Raw genomic sequence first — 19,732 nt, 5'->3', positions numbered from 1 at the left:
CATGCACAAATGACACCAAGTCATAGAACCTCATTTTGACTTTCTTAGCCGGGACACACCCTCACACACAGAGCCCTATAACAGCAAATAATTTCAGAAGAGAAACAATATTTGTGGAAATACACATTTATATGTAAGTATGGTATTTCTATATCCCAAACCTGCACATACATTTGGATGTAAGTATGGTATTTTGCTAGTGCAAACATTTACTAGGTCAACGACAAGCATAACGTCAACAAATGTTAGAAGAAGTAGCTGGGTTAAAGGCAGTTATTGCATTGTTGTTTAGTGTTCATTAAAGAGGTGACTATTAAATCCCTGCCGAAAGTGGAGTATCGTTAGGGCAGCCCTTATGGATATGGGGATGCCGTTCAGGTCCTGGGTGCATAGATGGAAAAGTTCCTCTGCCTTGTTTTTTTATTTTTACACTTCTTAGTCTGCAATCTGATGGTCACCTGACTGTGGTTGTGCCAAGAACCACCAGAGAATGTGAGCTAATCTAGAAAACATTTTGGTGCACTGGTTGGTATGACTTTCGAAATAATGAAGCTGGTTTTAGGATGTACAATCCAGCAAGAGGAGCCAATGGAGTTCCATTAGCATGGTGGTAATGTAACCATGTTTTATCAGGAACTAGATGAGACATATGAGAGAGTGTCATTTGGGGGTCCATGGAGCAGGGTGTTATCACCATCCAGATGCAACAGTACAAGTGCTTGAACAGCAGTTCTGACGTAGCTTTCTTGAAGAAGATGTTTCACTTTCTTTAGAAGACAGAGCTGGTTGCAGGGCGTCTTTGCAGTCTTGGATGAATCCAAGTGACTTGGCCTTTTGTGAAAGTCAAGGTTTGAAGCTGTTATGGAGCCAGGATTGTACTATTTCTTGTTTGTTGTCCCTGGCAAATAATGGTATTCTGTCTTGGTTGGGTTGAGCTACATTTAGAGGCTGGGTATCCAGTTCTTGGTGATGCGCAGGCAGCGTTTGCAGCATTGGATAGCTGAAGCAGAGGAGACCTTTGAGGTAGAATTGTGTATCATCAGCATACAGGTGAATATTGATGCTATTATCTATGAATAAAGCACTAGGTGGCTTCTTAGACTGTCTGAAGATGATAGGAGACTGTATTGAACCCTGGGGGACTTTGCAGGTGACAGGAATCTTTTAGAACCCATGAGAACAATCTAGTTTTGGTTTGAAATTCAAGAAGAGAACCACTGGAGGGCATTGCAGCAAATCATATTTGAGACTCTAGAGTGCTTGTGAGAGTGGGATGGTTGATTGTGTTGAAGGCAGATGATAAGTCTAGCAGTATCAGGAATTAAATCTTTGTTTGGGAGTAAATCTTTTTTCATGCAATACAGAATGTTGTAGTTGGACCTTGGAATGCATAACCATACAGAAGTTGCTTTTGGACCTTTGGACATCATGCTGTTTAAGACACCAAGCTGCCTTTTCGTATTACAATATGATACCCCATGACACATATCATGAAACTACTGCAGTAACACAAAACTCTGATGCCCTTGTGCTCTTTCTGAGTGTAAGCATTAGCAAAAACGTGCCTTGCAAAAAACACAATAAATAAAATCTGAAATTTGTGTTAAGTTCATCTTGAAAAAGATACCGGCACAAATTACTGCAGTGGCATATGGAACAAAAGCCAACTTTAGGCAAGCGCAATTCTTGTTCACACTCCTGAAATGGACAATCAATGCTTTTGAACGAACATAGGAGTGTTTATCAAATGAACAGTATATATCTTCAGTGCATCAAGACTGAGGAGTGATACAGAGTTTCTCCTGTTTGTTTTATTTGACCTTCCATAAAATGAATCACTCCTTCTAAGGCCTCGCGGGTGCATTACAAATGGCAACAATTATAAGTTGAGCTATCAACATTTTCTCCAAAATCCATGCCCCAGCATTTACAGGGCCCTTTCACCTGTTAAATTGTGGTATGTTTGACCTTCGAGAATTTATTGAGGGAAAAGTTGCAGACTTTATCAGACATGGTAATTATAGGATGTGATGAACACCGCACCACTTTACTTTGCATACCTGGATTGTTAAATACAGGGGTACTCATAATCAAGGCCCAAAGATTGTCTGTGGTCGGCACTGCCTGCTGGCAAATATATGATTTTGTCTGAAGTAAGCTTAGCAGTATTTCAGTTTATCATTGGGAACATTGGAATCGCATATATCTCTTACTTAGGGTAAGAAAAATTCCTGGCCTTCCTCAGACTGATGATATAAGATTTAGACTCTGGCAGGGAGGGTACTTGGTTGCAAAGGTGATGGAATATCCCCTCTGACAAAGCCAAGTTTGTCCACCTCATTTAGAGTCAGGTGGAATGCCCTGACAAAATAAGGCTAATCAAAGGATTGGCCAAATTTAAGTCCGCCTTATTAGAGTGGCCGAACACATGGCCAGTTTTTGCTTTTATGTACCGCCATATAAAATGGGAGTATGTAAAGGCAAAATCTTTTAAATTACCTCCCACACCCTGAGTGAAAAGCCCCTTGCAAAGAGCGCCATTGCTTTTTTAATTTTCAACTTCAAAATTGGATTTGGTTTTGAAAATACCAAAAATGATAAAAGTCTGCAGTCATGTTGACAGAGCTGTACACCAAACTTTCAATGCATTAACAGGAACTGGAAATTTTGCAAAAGTTTAAATTAGTTCATTAGTGTCTCCAAAATATGCAAAAGAAAGTATTTATGATAGCAAGCATAAACAAGGTGCATGAGCAAGTGCATTGTAGAGATCAACAACTCTTATTATCTTTACTTTTATGAACAATGTAAAACATTTCTGAGTAAAAGACATCTTGGTCTGATGATACATAGTTGCTTTAAATGTCATGTTATTAACCATGCTGAAATATTTAATATTTTATGTTTATACTAGGTGGAATTACGTTGTTTGCTGCTATTACTCTGATATTGGACTCTTTTAAAATTGGATACTTTATTGGATACTCTAGTTGCGTATCTATCACTGAAGGGATTTTTCCAGTAATCCATGCAATACACACACTATTGCAGGTATGCTTTTATTGATTTTTATTGCTTTATGTTATCCTATTTATTATCTATATATCGCTCAAAAACAGTTAAACATACAACTTAACTTGAACTTTCCACCTGCTAAAATATCCTCATTTTTCTTGCTTCACAAAATTTAACTTTTAGTGTACAGTGTATACTTCATACTATGATTTTCATCTTTCCCATGGAATTATAACAGAATAATTATGTAATAATATATACTGTGGGTATACAGAGATTTTACATAGGTCTGAAGTCATGAAACATCAATCAGGCCCTTGCGAATCTCATCTTTCAAAACACCTCTTTTCAACTCTCCCTGTTACCTCTTTTGTAGGATATAGTGAGCACACCAGGAGAAGCTTGCCAACACAAGAGAGGAATGTAAGACCTCTTACCAAGGAAGATGGTCCTTCTGACCCTGAAATCCAATGCAGTTTAGGTGTGAGAAATAAAAAAAGATGAACATGTCACTATTTCTGTTGAAAGGAAGAGCAAGCATGCATTCTGCTATGAATGAATGAGAGGAGTTGGCCTAACGGCTAGGGCGGTCAACCTCAAATCTGGGGAACCAGGTTCGAGTCTCAGCAATGACGCTGAACATCCTGTGATTCTGGTAAATCACATAATCTCCCCGTACCTAACAAAAATTAATGTGTCCTCATGTAACGCAACTGGGGCTGTGTCAAGAGCTCTGATACCCGATACCTTCAGGTCAAGTTTGCGCTATATAAAAATCCGCTAAATAGAATAAAAGAATGAAGTGGTTCATCAAGGTTTCACTTTTCCCCTTATCAGTGGCAGCATTTCCCTTTTTAAATGATAGCATTTTACCTCCCCAGTTCCATAATCCACAACCCCATTGGTTCCACAAAAGCCATGGCTTTGCAAAAAGGCACAAGGGAGTAATAGATCCATCTGCAAGTTATTCTCAGCATTAGAAGAATGAACAAGCATTGGCATAGCCAAAAGGCCTCTCCTTTGGAACCATATAAGTGTTTAGCCATGCAGCACATTACCCTGGCCTGTATAATGATCAGAGAGTGCTTTAGTAGTAAGGAGACGGCAGACAAATGCACAAACACGTACGCAACATGCATTGCAATGCTGCAGCATTACCGGCTCATAAAAGGAATGGTAATTAGGGTAAGATTTCATATGGCACAGTCAGTCTTTCCTGATGTTGCTCAGTCGGTGTTGTCCTGAGATGAAGCAATTTAGACCTCTTTACATGGAATTCACAGTTCTAAAGCCAACGTGGCAATGCTTCTTGAGCAGATTGAAAGTACATTGATTTTATGGGTGAAGGTGTGAACAAGGCAGAAGCAGGAGAGACAGCCTGGTTACATCTGTGCAGGAGGAGGCTTGAGCAAGGCAGGAGGCAGAAAAGTCATCCTGGTTACACTGGCCTGTGCAGTGAGCAGGCAGAGAAGCAAGCAGTGCAGGGAACCCATCACTAGCATAGATGCCCTTGAAGACAGAGGCCCCTAAGAAGAATATTGAACACTGTAACATTTGCAACTAATGGTGCAAGTCTCAGGCCAATGCAGCAAACAAATCAAAAAATAAAATACCACAACACAAGGTCAAAAAAAATACCAATCCTTCCAAATACAAAATGGTAAATTGCACCCAGCAGAAGTGTGGGTATTTATTAGGCTAACATGTCAGCCCACCTAAAATGATAGATGTATGAGGACTGATACCTAGTTGGTATCATTCCTGTGGTAAAGAAATGTAATGGCCAGGAATCAATGTATAGAGACCTACATCTTGGTGCTTTCACAGCAAATATAAAATAAGAATTAAGAGTTCATTACAAACCCAGAGAATGGAGGGCATAGTAAAAAATGACTGCATAAAAACTATTTCCTTTATGTTTTTGACAATGGTATTCATATATGAAGATATAGGCTGCTTAAAAGGGTTGTAGCATGTAGAAACCCTATGTTGTGAGATGGTGACCTACTACTAACTAGCAAAAAAAGGTTTGCTAGTCGCTATTAGGAAGGGGCATGCCAAGGGCATCCCTTCCTGATAGCGAGTCGCAGGGGGATGCAAGATTGTTTTGCGACCATAAATCTGGTCGCAAAACAGTCACACATATTTTTTAAGAGCAGGCAGTCTGTCCCACGGACTACTGCCGGTCCTTAAACAATGGAAAGAAAACTTTTAAATGCATCCCATTTTCCTTTTATGACAATGGGCTACATTTGGGAAAAAAAGTTGCTTTATTTAAAAAGCAAACACAGATGACCTGCCTCATGAGTATTGATGAGGCAGGGCATTTGTGACCCCTTTGTCAAACATTAATACATTCCGTTTTGCGAGTTGTGAAAAATCGCAATTTGTGAACCACAAAACGGAATGGTCTTACATCTGGCCTTTAATCTCCCGGTGCAGAAAAAATAATTTCAAAAAATTACCTCCAATACTTTTGGGTCAAGCTTGTGCTATATAAATGTTGCATCATGAATGTGTACAGGATCACAAATGGGGTGGGAGCAATTCAAAGAAAAACAAGTGTCAGGGGTTACCCTTTCCCTTGTTAGTCCCACAGATGTGCGCTGTCCAGCAATGAGCACTGACATGAAATGCAGCGACGGGTGGGAGGACGGCACCGTGAGCTGTGGCAAATCAAAAAGTACTGTGCCAAACATGCATAAATGGTCAAAAGGGAGCTGAGCCATGTAACAGGGCCGATCTCCAGGGCGGGAACAAACAGAAAAAAGGCGAGACAAAGACAATGAAAGGAGCAAGATTTTATGAGGGGAACCATAAGGAACCAATTGCAGGCGATGGACATGCTTAAAGCCTATAAAGTGAAATCCGCTTGACCCGAAGACAGCTCCTGCACGCTGCTTAGGCCTGACCTAAAAAGGATCCTCAGCTCATAAGTATATTGTTGCAGAGAGAATACAGCACAGCAAGAGAAAAGTTGTTCTCATTGACTTTGAAAAACCCTACTGGAGCAGCCCTAAATGTCTGGTTATGCTACAGACTAGCTAACATCCACCTGGAAATGATTTAACAATTGTGGCAACACTTATCCAATCATTCACAGAAAGGTTTATAACCATGGGCAGCAATATATTCTATGTGTGCTTTAATGTATTCTGATGATGCTTAAATAAATCCTGTGTAGCACTCTTATGCTTATTCTTACTTAAAAACAACCTAATTAAATTTTGAATACAGTCCTGTTAATTGGTCTGATCACTTTTTCAACTGTTTCTCTTACTCTTTGATTGCTGTGACCAGTGTTCAGCTGAGAAAACTGAATGATTAGGTCAGAGACTGTAAGAACATTCACATTTCTTTGATAACTTTAGAAGTACCCTGCTCCTAATAATCCATACCTTATGAACATGAGAGCAGTAGGCTCACAGCTCCATATAGTGTGACCGTGAGAGGGATTATGGATGTTACAGCACCTAAAAAGCATTGAATCAAAAGAGCCCCACAATGGTACACTAAGTTAAAGAAGAACTGAAAAGCTCCAAAGCCACTAACCTAATTTAGCATCAGAAACAGTTCCCTGATTAACTGATTAACATCAAGTTAAAATGAATAAATGCAAACAACATATGTTCACAGCCAACTCTACCTATATTAAAACACAGGTAGACTTAGACAAAAAACACCCATAAAACTATTTGAAACTGTCAAACAATCCACACTACACCCACAGCTGGGACAACTATGCATCCAAAAGCAGTTGCGAGGAGTTCTCTGCCTTCTTTGAAGAGAAGTTGAAAAAGATAAGCGGCTGGACAAAACAACACAATCCGGAAAAATATGTTGGACTATGTGTTTTCACAGGAGCCGCTCCTCTGTAATGACTGAATACAGACCACGCCATACCAAAGAAATACGCTCCTCTGCCACACCCTCCTGGCTGAACCTAATAATACCTAATTGATTCAAGGAACATGCCTGGCCACCTAAAAATAGGTTAGGTCAGATTATTGGGAGGATCAAAAGATCTAAACAATTTCTGCCCAGTGTGTAGTTTATCCTTGTTATGAAAGACTTAGATATTGGTGGATGGGTTACTGCTTCACAATGGTGAGGGATATCCCGTCTGCCGAAATATAAATTCTTTTATATCCTATGGGATTTACATTTTGGAGTAACCCGTCCGCCAAGATTTAAATCAGGCCTTTAATACCTGATTTGGAGTTAATCAGATGGGTTAGTCTGTCACCACTGTGATGGATAGCTCATCCTCCGTATTACAAGTGCATTACAGCATTATATCCAATGGCTCGTGCAATATGGTACATGTGATGGCCGCCATCCTGCATGTGGAACATCCAACATTGCTGAGGCTGTATTTGATTCCTAAAGTCCACAAAAAAACCATCTCTATCCCTGGCAGACCAATTATAGCAGCCATAGGGAGTGTAGGTGAACATGTGACCCAATATGTGGACTATTTTTTACAGGACTTGGTGAAACAACTGCCTACATATGTAAGAGATACTGGGGACTTTTTGGAGAAGTTGCAGAACATACAGTGGGCAGAGGATTCGATGTTTATTACTTTAGACATTGAATCCCTATACACAAGCATCAAACACAAAACAGGGCTAAATGCGTAGAAACATTTTCTTGATTCGAGACCCCCTGATTGTTATATACATAACAAAATGCTTTTAGATTTTGTTTCTTGGTGCCTTTTTAACAACTATTTCATGTTTGGCAATGATATTTATCTGCAAAAGAGGGGCGTTGCGATGGGGGCCTTCTTCTCCCCCAGCTACGCATGTTTACATGTGGGTTGGTGGGAGGAGCAGGTCCTGAAACGTACATTCCTCACTGATTACAGAAACCGTGTTTTACATTGGTTGAGGTATATAGACGATGTTTTTATTGTGTGGAGAGGTGATGAGAGTAGTGCCTGTGGGCCCGATTCACAGAACTAACTTAACATAAAATCCTAAACTTACTACCAGTTTCGTATTCACAGAAGGCACTTACACATTTTGGTATTCACAGAAGGCACTTACTCATTTCGGTATTCACAGAAGTTAGGAGTCCTAACTTTAGGACTCCTAAATGCCTTCTGTGAATACCAAAAGTCTTAAAATTAGGATTTTTCTCAGTTTAGGAGTAGTAAAGTTAGGACTCCTAACTTTATTACTCCTAAACTGAGAAAAATCCTAACTTTACGACTTTAACTATTCACAGAAGGCATTTAGGAGTCCTAAAGTTAGGAGTCCTAACTTTACTACTACTAAATTGAGAAAAATCCTAATTCTAAGACTTTCAGTATGCACAGAAGGCATTTAGGAGTCCTAAAGTTAGGAGTCCTAACTTTACTATTACTAAACTGAGAAAAATCCTTATTCTAAGACTTTTGGTATTCACAGAAGGCATTTAGGAGTCCTAAAGTTTGGAGTCCTAACTTTTCTACTCCTAAACTGAGAAAAATCCTAATTTTAAGACTTTCGGTATTCACAGAAGGCATTTAGGAGTCCTAAAGTTAGGAGTCCTAACTTATGTGAATACCAAAATGAGTAAGTGCCTTCTGTGAATACCAAAATGGTAGTAAGTTTAGGATTTTGTCTTAAGTTAGTTCTGTGAATCGGGACCATTGATTTTATCAGTAAGATCAACATCAATACTGCTAACCTTAAGTTTACATCTCAGATTAGCAAACAATGTGTGGAATTTTTAGATGTTAACATCTACATAAAAAATGGTGATATAGCCACAACGCTTCATAGAAAGGCTATGGCTGGAAATACAACTCTCCACGCCAGCAGCGCACACCCCAAACATTTAATAAAAAGCATCCTGTTTGGTGAGTTAGTGCGCCTTAAAAGGATCTGCAGTACTGAAGATAATTTCACTATATGTAAACATCAAGCTCTTGAAAGATTCAGAGCGAGGGGATATAGTGAATCGATTTTAAACGAGGCGGTCAAAAAGGTTGGTAGTAAACCAAGGAACTCTCTTTTGTCATACTTGAGTAATTTAGAGGATCCTGAAACTGCAGAGAATGCGCCGAGACTCATAACTAATTTTAATAAACAAGAAAGTAAAATCAGGTCTATTATTAGGCGTAATTGGCCAATAATTATGACAGATGGGGTATTAGCTCCCAATCTTCCTCCGCAACCTACGATTACTTATAGGAAGGGCCCATCCATGTCAACCCAAATTGTTAAGACCAATCCCGAACTAGCAGCAGCCAAGATGTGGCTACAACCAAAGCAAGGTTTTACCAAGTGCTCTTCTTGCAGAGCTTGCAGGTTCGGAGAAAATACTACCTCTTATTTGACTCCGTTTAGCCCAGAAAGAGTTTTAATTAAGGGTAGTTTTAATTGCAAAACTGAGTTTGCAGTTTATGTTCTGACATGCACCTGTGTCTTAAGATATGTGGGAAGCACCAAGCTACAGGTGCATGTCAGAATCCTGCAGCACTTACAAGCCATCGTTAATAACGATTCTATACATATTTTAAACAACATTTCTGAATGCTTTTTAATGATGTTAGTGTAGAACTTTTTTTCCCCAATATTTTTGTACTTGCATTTATAAGTATAGGGAAATAATATTTCTGTATCTTGGCATTATTGTTTTCGATATTGTATCAGTGACCCTTCCTACGAAATACTGAATGATACTGAATCCTTTCTCCAAAAGCACTCTGTTAAAAGGCATGTACACCACCTGTTCTGTCGCTTGGGGGGGAACCAGAGGGAAAATTAAATGAGAACCAATAGATACCCTCCCTATTTTACTCTTGAAACAATACAAAGCTACTGTGGTCCTTCGAGAATGAAGGAGGTCCAAGACACAATGGGCATATTTCCACTCAATTTGCTTACTACCGAGGTATCTTTAAGTCAAAACCTCAAGCTAAAAGGCCAGCAGGCCTCAACCATGGTGATATGCTTCATCAGAGATTCTGTCGCTCAATATGGATGGAAATGCTCACTTTGGTCACATGATGGGATCAAGGTGAGCACTTAAGGGTTTTTACATTTGCAGATGTGAACCACTTTTGGGTCATGGTGTTTTCCTCTCTCTCAGGGGTGTGTCTAGTATAATCAACACCCGATTTGTTCCAATGGCGACAAAACATGTACAATGGGTTTTTTTAGCACTCTCGCCATTTCTGAGTAACATTTCTTAGTACCATTCATGTTATTTTTGGATCCTTCGTTTAATGACTGATCAACCTTTCATTTTAACATCTTTCTACCTATTTTGTTTGTACCGTGGATTACTGAAATGTTTAGGGACTATTGCCATGAAAATACATTTCTACCTATGTGGTGTGTGTTGTGTAAAGAAAAAGGAAAGAAATTACTATGTTCTGAGTAAACTCCTGCCTAGGTTTTGCAGGACCTCATTAGTGGTAAGACTTTTCTACTACTTTTGCGGCATGGGGAGAGTGGACACGATCTGACCTGCACAACCAGAGTTTCTTTATTGTTTTCTGATACCCATAGCTCATGGTGCCATTGTGCTACAAGGTGAAGACTTATAGTTGGTTCATATAGTGCACATATGTCCATTATGACTAGAACATCTTTCATTCTTAAAAGATCACAATAAATATATGTTGTTTAACTCACCATAAAATATCTGAAATACACGAATATCAACAGCCGAAGTCTAGAGAAAGAAAAAACTACATATTGCAGATATTTGAGGAATAATGGATATAATCAGATACAATTCATTTAGGTAATATCACAAATGGTTCTTTCATTCTCATTCCCTCGTTTGATTTTATTGTATAGTGCAGTTGGATTTTGGAGGTATTGACATGTTTCACATGTTATAATTGAGAAATTTCAGAAAAATTTAGCCTCGACATAGTAATGAACAGGATATTATAAAATGTGAAAAGTGACAAAGACAAGCAGGAGATGAAGTATAAAAACCTTAACAAATTTGAATTATTCAGGAGAAGATAACATTTTCTTAAACTAAGGATATTTGGTTGTGTTTTTTTAAAGGATTCAAACACTTCCCTGCGACACATTTTGCACCTGAAGGATGTATTAATTCCTAGGGAAGTACTGACTTTAGAATGTCTAAAAATGCAGTGTGCCTTTAATCCTTAGCCCTCTTTGCCCACCACCAATGAACAATGTATTATTTTAAATGTAATTGTAGCCCCCAACTCCACCTAAGAAATGTGGTCATATTTTCTAGTGGAGAATCTGCATCCAGTTGTGACATGCAAAACATCTTGCAAGGAGCAGGTGATCATTGCAGGACACCAACCAAAATGGGATTGCATGGTCAATTCAGAAACTGATTAGATTGTGAACAGCTGATTTCAACTGCCTAGGCTATCTTCCATCCTTTTCTGATACAGAGTCTTTGTCTGGCTGGGGTGGAATGCAATACCCTAGAGTGACTAACTTCATTTGACGTGCACCATTCACAAGAAGTTCTTTTTAACTTCATATCAGTCAGAGTGTACCACCATGAATCCTGATATACCATAGGGCTGTGCTTTAGTCTCTGCCTTCTATTCTACCATTATGTTACACCTTTAGCTACTTGGATACATTCATTTTGGTTCAGCTTCTTTCCCTACCTGAAAGGCACTGAGTTTATATTACAAGTGGAGGGTGATATAACACTCAAAAAATCCTAGTTTCGAATACGCTGGGTGCCATTTTGAGCTAGATGCATGGCAGTTCTCTGCAACTTCATTTGGCCAAAACAGATGTACTAGTATCCAGCAACTCAAGAGTTGGGATCCAGTAAGATGGCTTTTACTAGGTTCAGTGCCCCTTCCAGGTAAAGTTGCATGTAATCAAGATATACCATTTGACTCATGTCTGTCCTTTAAGGACATATCTCAAGGATAATCACCATCTGATTAATCTTGACTATAGAAAGATATCTGTCTTATCTTCCCTCACATTTCAGAAAAATGTGGTTTGGTCCCAGATATTGTTGAGGTTGGACTACTGTAGTTCCCTTTACCTGGGACATCCACAGTATTGTATACATTGTTAACATATCAACCCACCAATCCAATGCTATCCATCATGTCACTGGTTGTACATTCGTAAGCATGTTTTGTTCAATTACCTGTGTACTTTCCAAGGAACAATTCACCAGACTGCTGCCTAATACACACAAGATAGTTTCATCAGAGACAATTCAAAAAGGTACCTTTGTTCAGAATATGCACATCTTCTTGGATTTCCTGACATACAGGCAATAATGGAATTTTTTGCCTCTGCATTGGTGAAAGCTAAGCCATGGAATACTCTTTTATTGACAACGCCTGCAATCACATACTTACTGCAGTTCTTGGACTTTCTCATCAATATTGATATAAAGTTACTTCAGAGTCCATCAGTAGAAAGCTGAGACCTGAAAGATAAAGACAATGTTGCATCCAAAACCATGTTTCATGGATTACCCATATTATTCCTGAACAGCTTGAAATGTGGTTACCATTCTTAATTGTTTACAATTACAGAATTAAGACAAGAACCATTTTAGGTCTAGATTGCAAAACTCCATTCTGTGTTCCAGCAATTTTAACAGCTCGTGCTGGGTGGCAGTGTCAAATGCTTCTATATGCAGTATAAGCGTACAGGTGTCATCTTTATCCACAATTCAGTGAATGTCATCAAGAATGTTTAAGTTGCCCATTTTCATGCTGAAACTGAAGCATACATAGTGTTGAATGAGGTTAACCACAGACTAAAAGATTAGTACTGTTGGGGGTGCTTCCATATATCATCATGTTAGTGTGAGATTCTATGCTGACTTCATTTCTGGGAACATTGGTTTATCTAGTACTGCCTTCCAACATTCATATGGGCCATACTATAGAGTGTGCAGTATATTTTTTAACAAAGTATTACTTTCACACTAAGAGGAACAACTGGATCTCAGTTCTACTAATCATGGTCAAATAGACTAGTCTATGGATATTTATGTCCCAAATAAATGTGTCCAAAGTTAGAATTAAATTAACTCAGAATATTATAATTCTTTAAATTGAGATTAATGTTAATGTTAACTGGTATTTATATAGCGCCAAATCACCGGCAGGTCTCTTGGCGCTTGGAAGAGAGTGGTCAGAAGCTACTAAACGGTGTCATAAACAGTGCATAGAAAGGGAGCTAGACCGTATTCAGGGCCTCTTTGAACAGGAGCGTTTTGCGCTGCTTCCAGAACAATAGGAGAGCGGGTTCCTTTCGGAGATGTTCAGGTAACTGGTTCCATAGCTGTGGGACCAGGAAGGAAAAGGTTCTGCCCCCTTTTGATGTGGTGTTATACCGTGGGAGGGATAGGTGACAGGCCTCGGAGGACAACAATGTACGGCCTGGGACATAGATCTCTAGACACTCTTTTATGTAGGTTGAAGCTTGGCCATAGATTGCCTTATGGGCAATACAGAGGCCCTTGAATTTTGCCCTCTGCCTAATGGATAGCCAGTGCAACTTGCACAGCAGCGCGGTGGCATGAGACCTTCTTGGAAGCCTGAAAATCAGCTTGGCTGCGTAATTCAGTACCACCTGTAGTCTGTTAATAAGTTTCTGTGGGAGGCCAATGTATAAGGCATTACCATAGTCCAACCTCGAGATAATGGTGGCTGACACCATCATCTGTAGTGAGGTGGTAGACAGAAGGGGGACAAGTTTCCGCAACTGCTGCATCAGGCCTGTGCAGGTATCAACCACAGAGGCAACCTGGTTGGCCATGGAGAGCTCGGAATCAACTTTTATGCCAAGGCTTTTCACGACCAGCCCACAGGTAGGGGGTGGCACCCAGCTCTTGGGGCCAAAAGTGGTCATTCCAGGGGTTGCTTTTGGTGGTGATTACAAGAACGTCTGTCTTATCCGGGTTGATTTTCAGTGAATTTGCTGTCATCCAATTCACTGTGACTCTAAGAATGTTTTGTGCCCGATCCTGTGCATGCAAGGAGTTGTCGATACGGTAGATAAGTTGGGTATCATCCGGGTAGTTAAAAACTCTACATTCCAAGTTGGCTAGGGCCGCTACCAGCGGCTGCAGATATATGTTAAAGAGAAGTGGGGACAGGGCAGAGCCTTGAGGGACACCACAACAGAATGCCTTTGTCCGATACCAGCTCGCCCAACTGGATTCTCTGGGACCGACCCAATAAGAAGGATTCGAGCCATCGGTGTGCCAGCCCGCAGATGCCCAAAGCAGTGGGTCTGGCCAGCAGTATTGAACGCTGCTGAAAGATCTAATAAAATCAGGGCGCTAGGTTTTTTATTGTCAGCCATAACTCTGAGCTTGTCAAGTACTGACAGCATCACCAGCTCAGTACTGTGATGGGCTCTAAAGCCTGCCTGGCGCCCCTGGAGTAGCTGGTGTTCCTCCAGGAAAGATGAAAGTGTTTTGAGAACATGCTGTTCCAAAACCTTCGCCAGGAAGGGTAGCTGGGAGATGGGCCTATAGTTTTTAGGATTGGCCGTGTCTGCCCCTGGCCTCTTTAGTGGGGGGATAACTCTAGCCTCCTTTAGGTTAGATGGCAGGTACCTGGTCTCCAGAGAGTTGTTTAACATAGTGAGGATCTGTCTTTCCAACCCGGGAAGGGCCATTCGGAAAATCCTAGGAGGGCATGGGTCTGCAGGAGAACCTGATTTAGTCCGAATCATCAGGGATGCTAGGGAAGCTGAGTCTAGTTTGGGAAAAGTAGTGAGCAGCTGACAAGGGGGGGGGGCTTGGAGCTGGAGTAAGTGACCTTCTGAAGGAAGAAGGATTGGAAGGCATTGCAGTCAATAAACTCAGCTGCCGGTTTCCGCTCTGACTTATTTCAAAATTCTGAAGGTCTCTTTCTGTTTGTTAACTGCGAGAGAGATTCTAGTCTCATAGTACTCAGCTTTTGTAGGCAAGATAGATTTTTTGTATAAACTGAGTAAAGTCTTATAAATTTCCAGCTCAGCTGGGTCATTGACTTTACGCCACCGCCTCTCGGCTTGGCGGAGTTTTTGCTTCCTTTCCCTCAGCACCTGATTAAACCAGGGAGCTCCTTTACCCTTTTCTCTGACCCCATCCCTTCGTCTGGTGCCACTAGATCTATGGCTGCATGCAGACTACCCATGAGGGTTTCGCTTTCCTGGTCCAAGTTTCCAATTTCAAATTTAGGGGGGGGGGAGCCTGAGTAGGGTGTCCATTAAGGTCGCTGGCTCAATTTTTTTTCAACTTCGCACCTTTTTCAATTCTTGGGGTGGTTTAGGCAGTTGGCTGTCCATCGGGACCCAGCAACTAATTAATGAGTGGTCAGACCAAACACAGGGGCTGGTGTTCATTAGAGTAGCCCGTGGTTGTGAGGTCCAAATAAGGTCTAGGATGTGACATTTGGTGTGAGTGGGGCCATTGACCAGTTGATGGAGCCCAATTGAGCTCAATAATGTCTTGAGTTGGCAGGCCAGGGGCTCTTTTGGTATTTTATCCCAGTGGTAATTGAATACTCCGACCACAAGCAGCCGTTGATACCATGTGCAGAAGTCAGAAATAATCTCTGAAAGGAGATCGTTGAAGCAAGGGGTTGACTGCGGGGGGCGGTACACTACCAGAAGCAGAAGGCAGGAGTTTTGGAATGAGATTTTAACCTCATGAATGTTTGCATTATCAATATTCTCTGCCACAATGTTGGTAGCCATAAGCTGCTTCTTAAAGAAGATGGCCACACCCCCTCCTCTTGTTTTATCTCCACGGTTTTGCCACAGGACATTGAAATCACATGGTAGGGCTACGATAATGTCTGGGACTGAAGTGTCCCCTAACCAGGTTTCTGAGTGTGCCAGAAGGTCTATATCCCCATCCTGAAGAAGTGAAAAGACTTCAAGGTGTTGTTTTTGTAGGGAGCATGTGTTAAGAGTTGCCACCTTCAACCTTGGCTGACTTTTGGATGCTGTGTTTTTGTGAGGTGCTGGGAGTACTCGGGCTGGTATCGTATGTCTTTCCCCTTCATTTTTCCTCAGTATTTTTTCTTCCCTTAGTTTAGCTACAGTGTTGTTGCTTACAGCATGATTACCTGAGGCTAAGAACTGCAGTTCTTCTGCGGAGTACGTCAACAATTGGCCAGGGGTCCTGGCCCCTGGACCCAGTCGTGCACCGATGGGCGCAGATGGACTTGCCTTTGGCGCGCCCAGTGCGTGCGTCCGCTGCGCGTCCGCTTCACCGTGGCAATTTAGGTGCTCCCCTTCTGCCCCCCAGCCAATCAGCTCCGCGTTTTAAACAAGCGGAAGTGCGGAAGGTTTTGAAGGGTGCGTCGGCGAAGGAAAGTGCAGCAGGTACCAGTAAATTTCTATTTTTTAAGTAAACGAGTCAGTTTCAATTTTTTTAAAAACAAGTCAATTTCAATTTTTTTAAAACATGTGCAAGTTCATTCACATATTAATTTTAGCAGCAGCAGTTGTATTTAAACCCAATTAAAAACGATCAAAAGACAGTAATTTCTAGAACATCCAACATACAAACTGCATAAACGCCTAGCACGCTTTGGCGCTTCTCTCATGATAAATACATGTTCCAGAGCATATTTATTGTTACTGGGCATAAACTGTGAGCTGTCGTACATTTTACTTATTTTGACCAAGATCATATTCAAACCTGAAATTATGATTAGTCAACAAGAGGAGATTCTGGTTAAAGATAAAATAGATTACTAAGCTATATGTGTTCATATTATAAAAAAGAAATCATCAATAGGATATATGCATCCATACTATAAAAAAGAATCCGTCAAGCAAGCTTTTTTGCCTTCTCAACACTCAAAAACTACTTGCAATCCTCTGTATCTACAAACATGTGTGGACATTGGGAAGGTAGAGTATTGGTAATTGGCTAAAACACCGACTTTCCACAGAAAAAAGATATAAAATACAAGATCAACGTATCCCCATTTGAGGTTACTATTAAAAGATTAATTTCTTCAGACAGACACAAAACATCTCCACAATAGGATATATGAAAATATAGTTTGTTAAAGTACAGGCTCTGGGAGAACTATCCCAGCCATCCACTATAGGCAGACTCCTGTTACAAATTATATCATAACATTCTCCCTAGAACATTTCTTCCCCAGCATGATTCCATTGGAATGTGACATACACACATTCCACTTCAAGTTCCAAATTACTACACATTTCCCTCTCATATAAACAACAACCACCCCATCCTATAAACAATAACCACCCAGAGTACCATTCACGTAAAATTGTAAAAAAAAAATACTAAGAATAAAACTACCTACAAACCACATTGAAACAATGTAATATTTCCATCAAATAATACAATAAATGAATGTGCACACAATATGTTGGACTATAAAGTTCCGAAAACAGAGTGTTGGACAGCACCCAAAATACTTCTTCACCAATCCCTCTCATAATCTTCTAAATATTTGGGTGCCTTCACATTTCTTTGACTCTTTCTCACTTTTGAATGATTTCCTAACTCAACCTTCTCATCATTCTCTCTCCTTAAAATCTTAACTTCTTCATCATGCCTCGGCACAACCACAATTAAATTTCCACACTCTTGGGTCTACAGCCATAATTGCACTTTGGATAATTTTACCACGTGTATGGGATTGAAAAACTGTGCACTACCACTGGCATTTTGATTTTTATGCAGTCCCCAACTTGCACTCTTGTGATCTTCACTCCTCTCTTGTCATCAAACCTTCTCTTCCTCTCCTCCATGTTCCTCACTTCTTTCTCTCACCAATCATTACATCTCACACTGTTATCCTCACACTCATCATTCACCCGAGAGGGTGACATCACACTGCTTGGATTCCTTACTCTGAAAAGTTCAAAAGGAGGATTGATTGCAGATTTAAGGGAGACATCTCAAATTTCCTCCACACTTCTTGTCTCCACTCCAACAGGTTGCTATTAGCCATTCAAATGTTTCTGTCAACACCCTGTTATAGTATTCCATCATACTGTTGGTCACTGGGTGATATAGCTCAAACTTCTTGTGTTTAATACTATTCTATATTAAGAGTTCCCCCACTAACACATCTCTCATGTCCGCCCCCGGGTAAACGTCACATCCGACCATCTTGAGAACATGTCCATAAGTACAATGACATATGTAGTTCTTGCCTTCAACTGTGCCAGCCCTAAAATGTCAAGTGCGACTTCTTCCTACGGAGGGCAAATTCCTAACAACCATGGGTTGAACTCTAGGCTTCAGTATTACGTCACTCATAATACATTGCATACAACTCTGACCAAACAGTTGGTTTCCATTTCTATTTCCACCCATCCGTACATTGTTCTCAATCTCTTCTTTGTTTTGAAAACTCTCAGATGTCCTTCATGTGTCATCTTCAACAATGAGTCCTAAAAGGCCACAGGAGGGACTAACCTTTTCCCTCTAAACATCAGCTCCAGTGTTTTTGATAGCTCCTCTCTCACATTAAGAACTTTCTGACATATTCTACAGTCATATACATTCTTGTTCCAACTACACCTCAACAGTATAAATAGTTCCTGAATCACTTCATTAGCTGCAGTGGCCTTTCTCCACTTTTCCTCTGAAATCTCCAGTCCTTCCATGACACACACTCTAACTTTCTTTTGTTGCTCCTCATCCTCACTTGGCATGTCATCCTCATGTAAAACCAATCTAGACGCTGCATCCGCTACCACGATCCTTGCTTGTATTCAACAACAAACCTATATTCCTGCAGTGCTACTGCCCATTTGGTGATCCTGCCCAAAGCAGCATTGAAGCCTTTCTTGTAAAAAAATCTCACTGTGAACTCACAGTCCCAAAGAAACATTCTTATTTTCAGCACCACCCAATATATGGCCAAAGTCTCCCTTTCAATCACCTAGTTCTACATATCTGGCCACTTTAGGCTGCGTGAGGTGAACATTTCTCATTAACTCCCTCTTCTTGTACCAACACTGCCCCAACTCTTTCACACTAGCATCAGTTATCAAAGTGGACTTAATGTAAGGATCAAATATCCTTAGACTGGGTACTGCAGCTAGTTCTAGATTAATCTATTTGAACTCTGGTTCACACTCCTCGTCCCATGCAAAGTCTGCACCCTTCTTCAACAGTTCTCTCATCCTCACACTTTTCATGGCAAAATTCGGTATACATTTTCTGTAATGCTCAGCCATACCTAGAAACTTGGGAAGTTCCTCTTTACTTTGAGGTGATGACAGTCCATTAGTTACTACAACCAAGCTGGCTTTCAGTTTTATACTCATGCCTAAGATAATCAATGATTGATTGCCTTGATTTACATTCTTCCCCTTGAATTGTCAAATTCACCTTTTCCATCCTCTGAAGGACTGCCCTCAATCTTTCACCATGTTTCTCCACATCAGAACCAAAAATCAGTACATTGGGTTGATATGTTTTGACTCCCTCCAATCCTTTCAAAACCCTCGCCATTGCTCTCTGAAAATCTGAAGCCACTGACAACAATCCAAATGGAATCCTCCCATACTTGAAAGTGGCAAACAGTGTTATGAAGGCAGTGGCTTCTTTAGGTTCTTCTTTTATCTCTATCTGGTGGTATGCTGACTTAAGATCTACAGAGAAAAATACTCTGACAACTTGCAATAACGTCAGCATGTCCTCTATCCTGGGATTGGGGTATTTATCAACAGGGACACCTTGTTCAACTCTCTCAAGTCTACATAAAACCTCATTGCTCTTTCTTTCTTTCTTG

General features: G+C 40.5%; 1 protein-coding gene across 2 annotated transcripts in view; it reads left to right on the top strand.

The window, feature by feature from the left end:
• Positions 1-19,732, top strand: part of OTOP1 (otopetrin 1) — a 176,195-nt gene that overhangs the window by 53,614 nt on the left and 102,849 nt on the right. For both annotated transcript variants that reach the window (XM_085643336.1, XM_085643337.1), the window contains exon 3: positions 2,915-3,051. In XM_085643336.1, the coding sequence (XP_085499462.1) occupies positions 2,915-3,051 (137 nt within the window). The remainder of the gene's footprint in view (positions 1-2,914; positions 3,052-19,732) is intronic.

The sequence above is a fragment of the Triturus cristatus genome, chromosome 2_2 (genome assembly GCF_964204655.1).
Source record: "Triturus cristatus chromosome 2_2, aTriCri1.1, whole genome shotgun sequence".
Lineage (NCBI taxonomy): Eukaryota > Metazoa > Chordata > Amphibia > Caudata > Salamandridae > Triturus > Triturus cristatus.
This window is presented reverse-complemented; position numbering and strand designations above follow the sequence as displayed.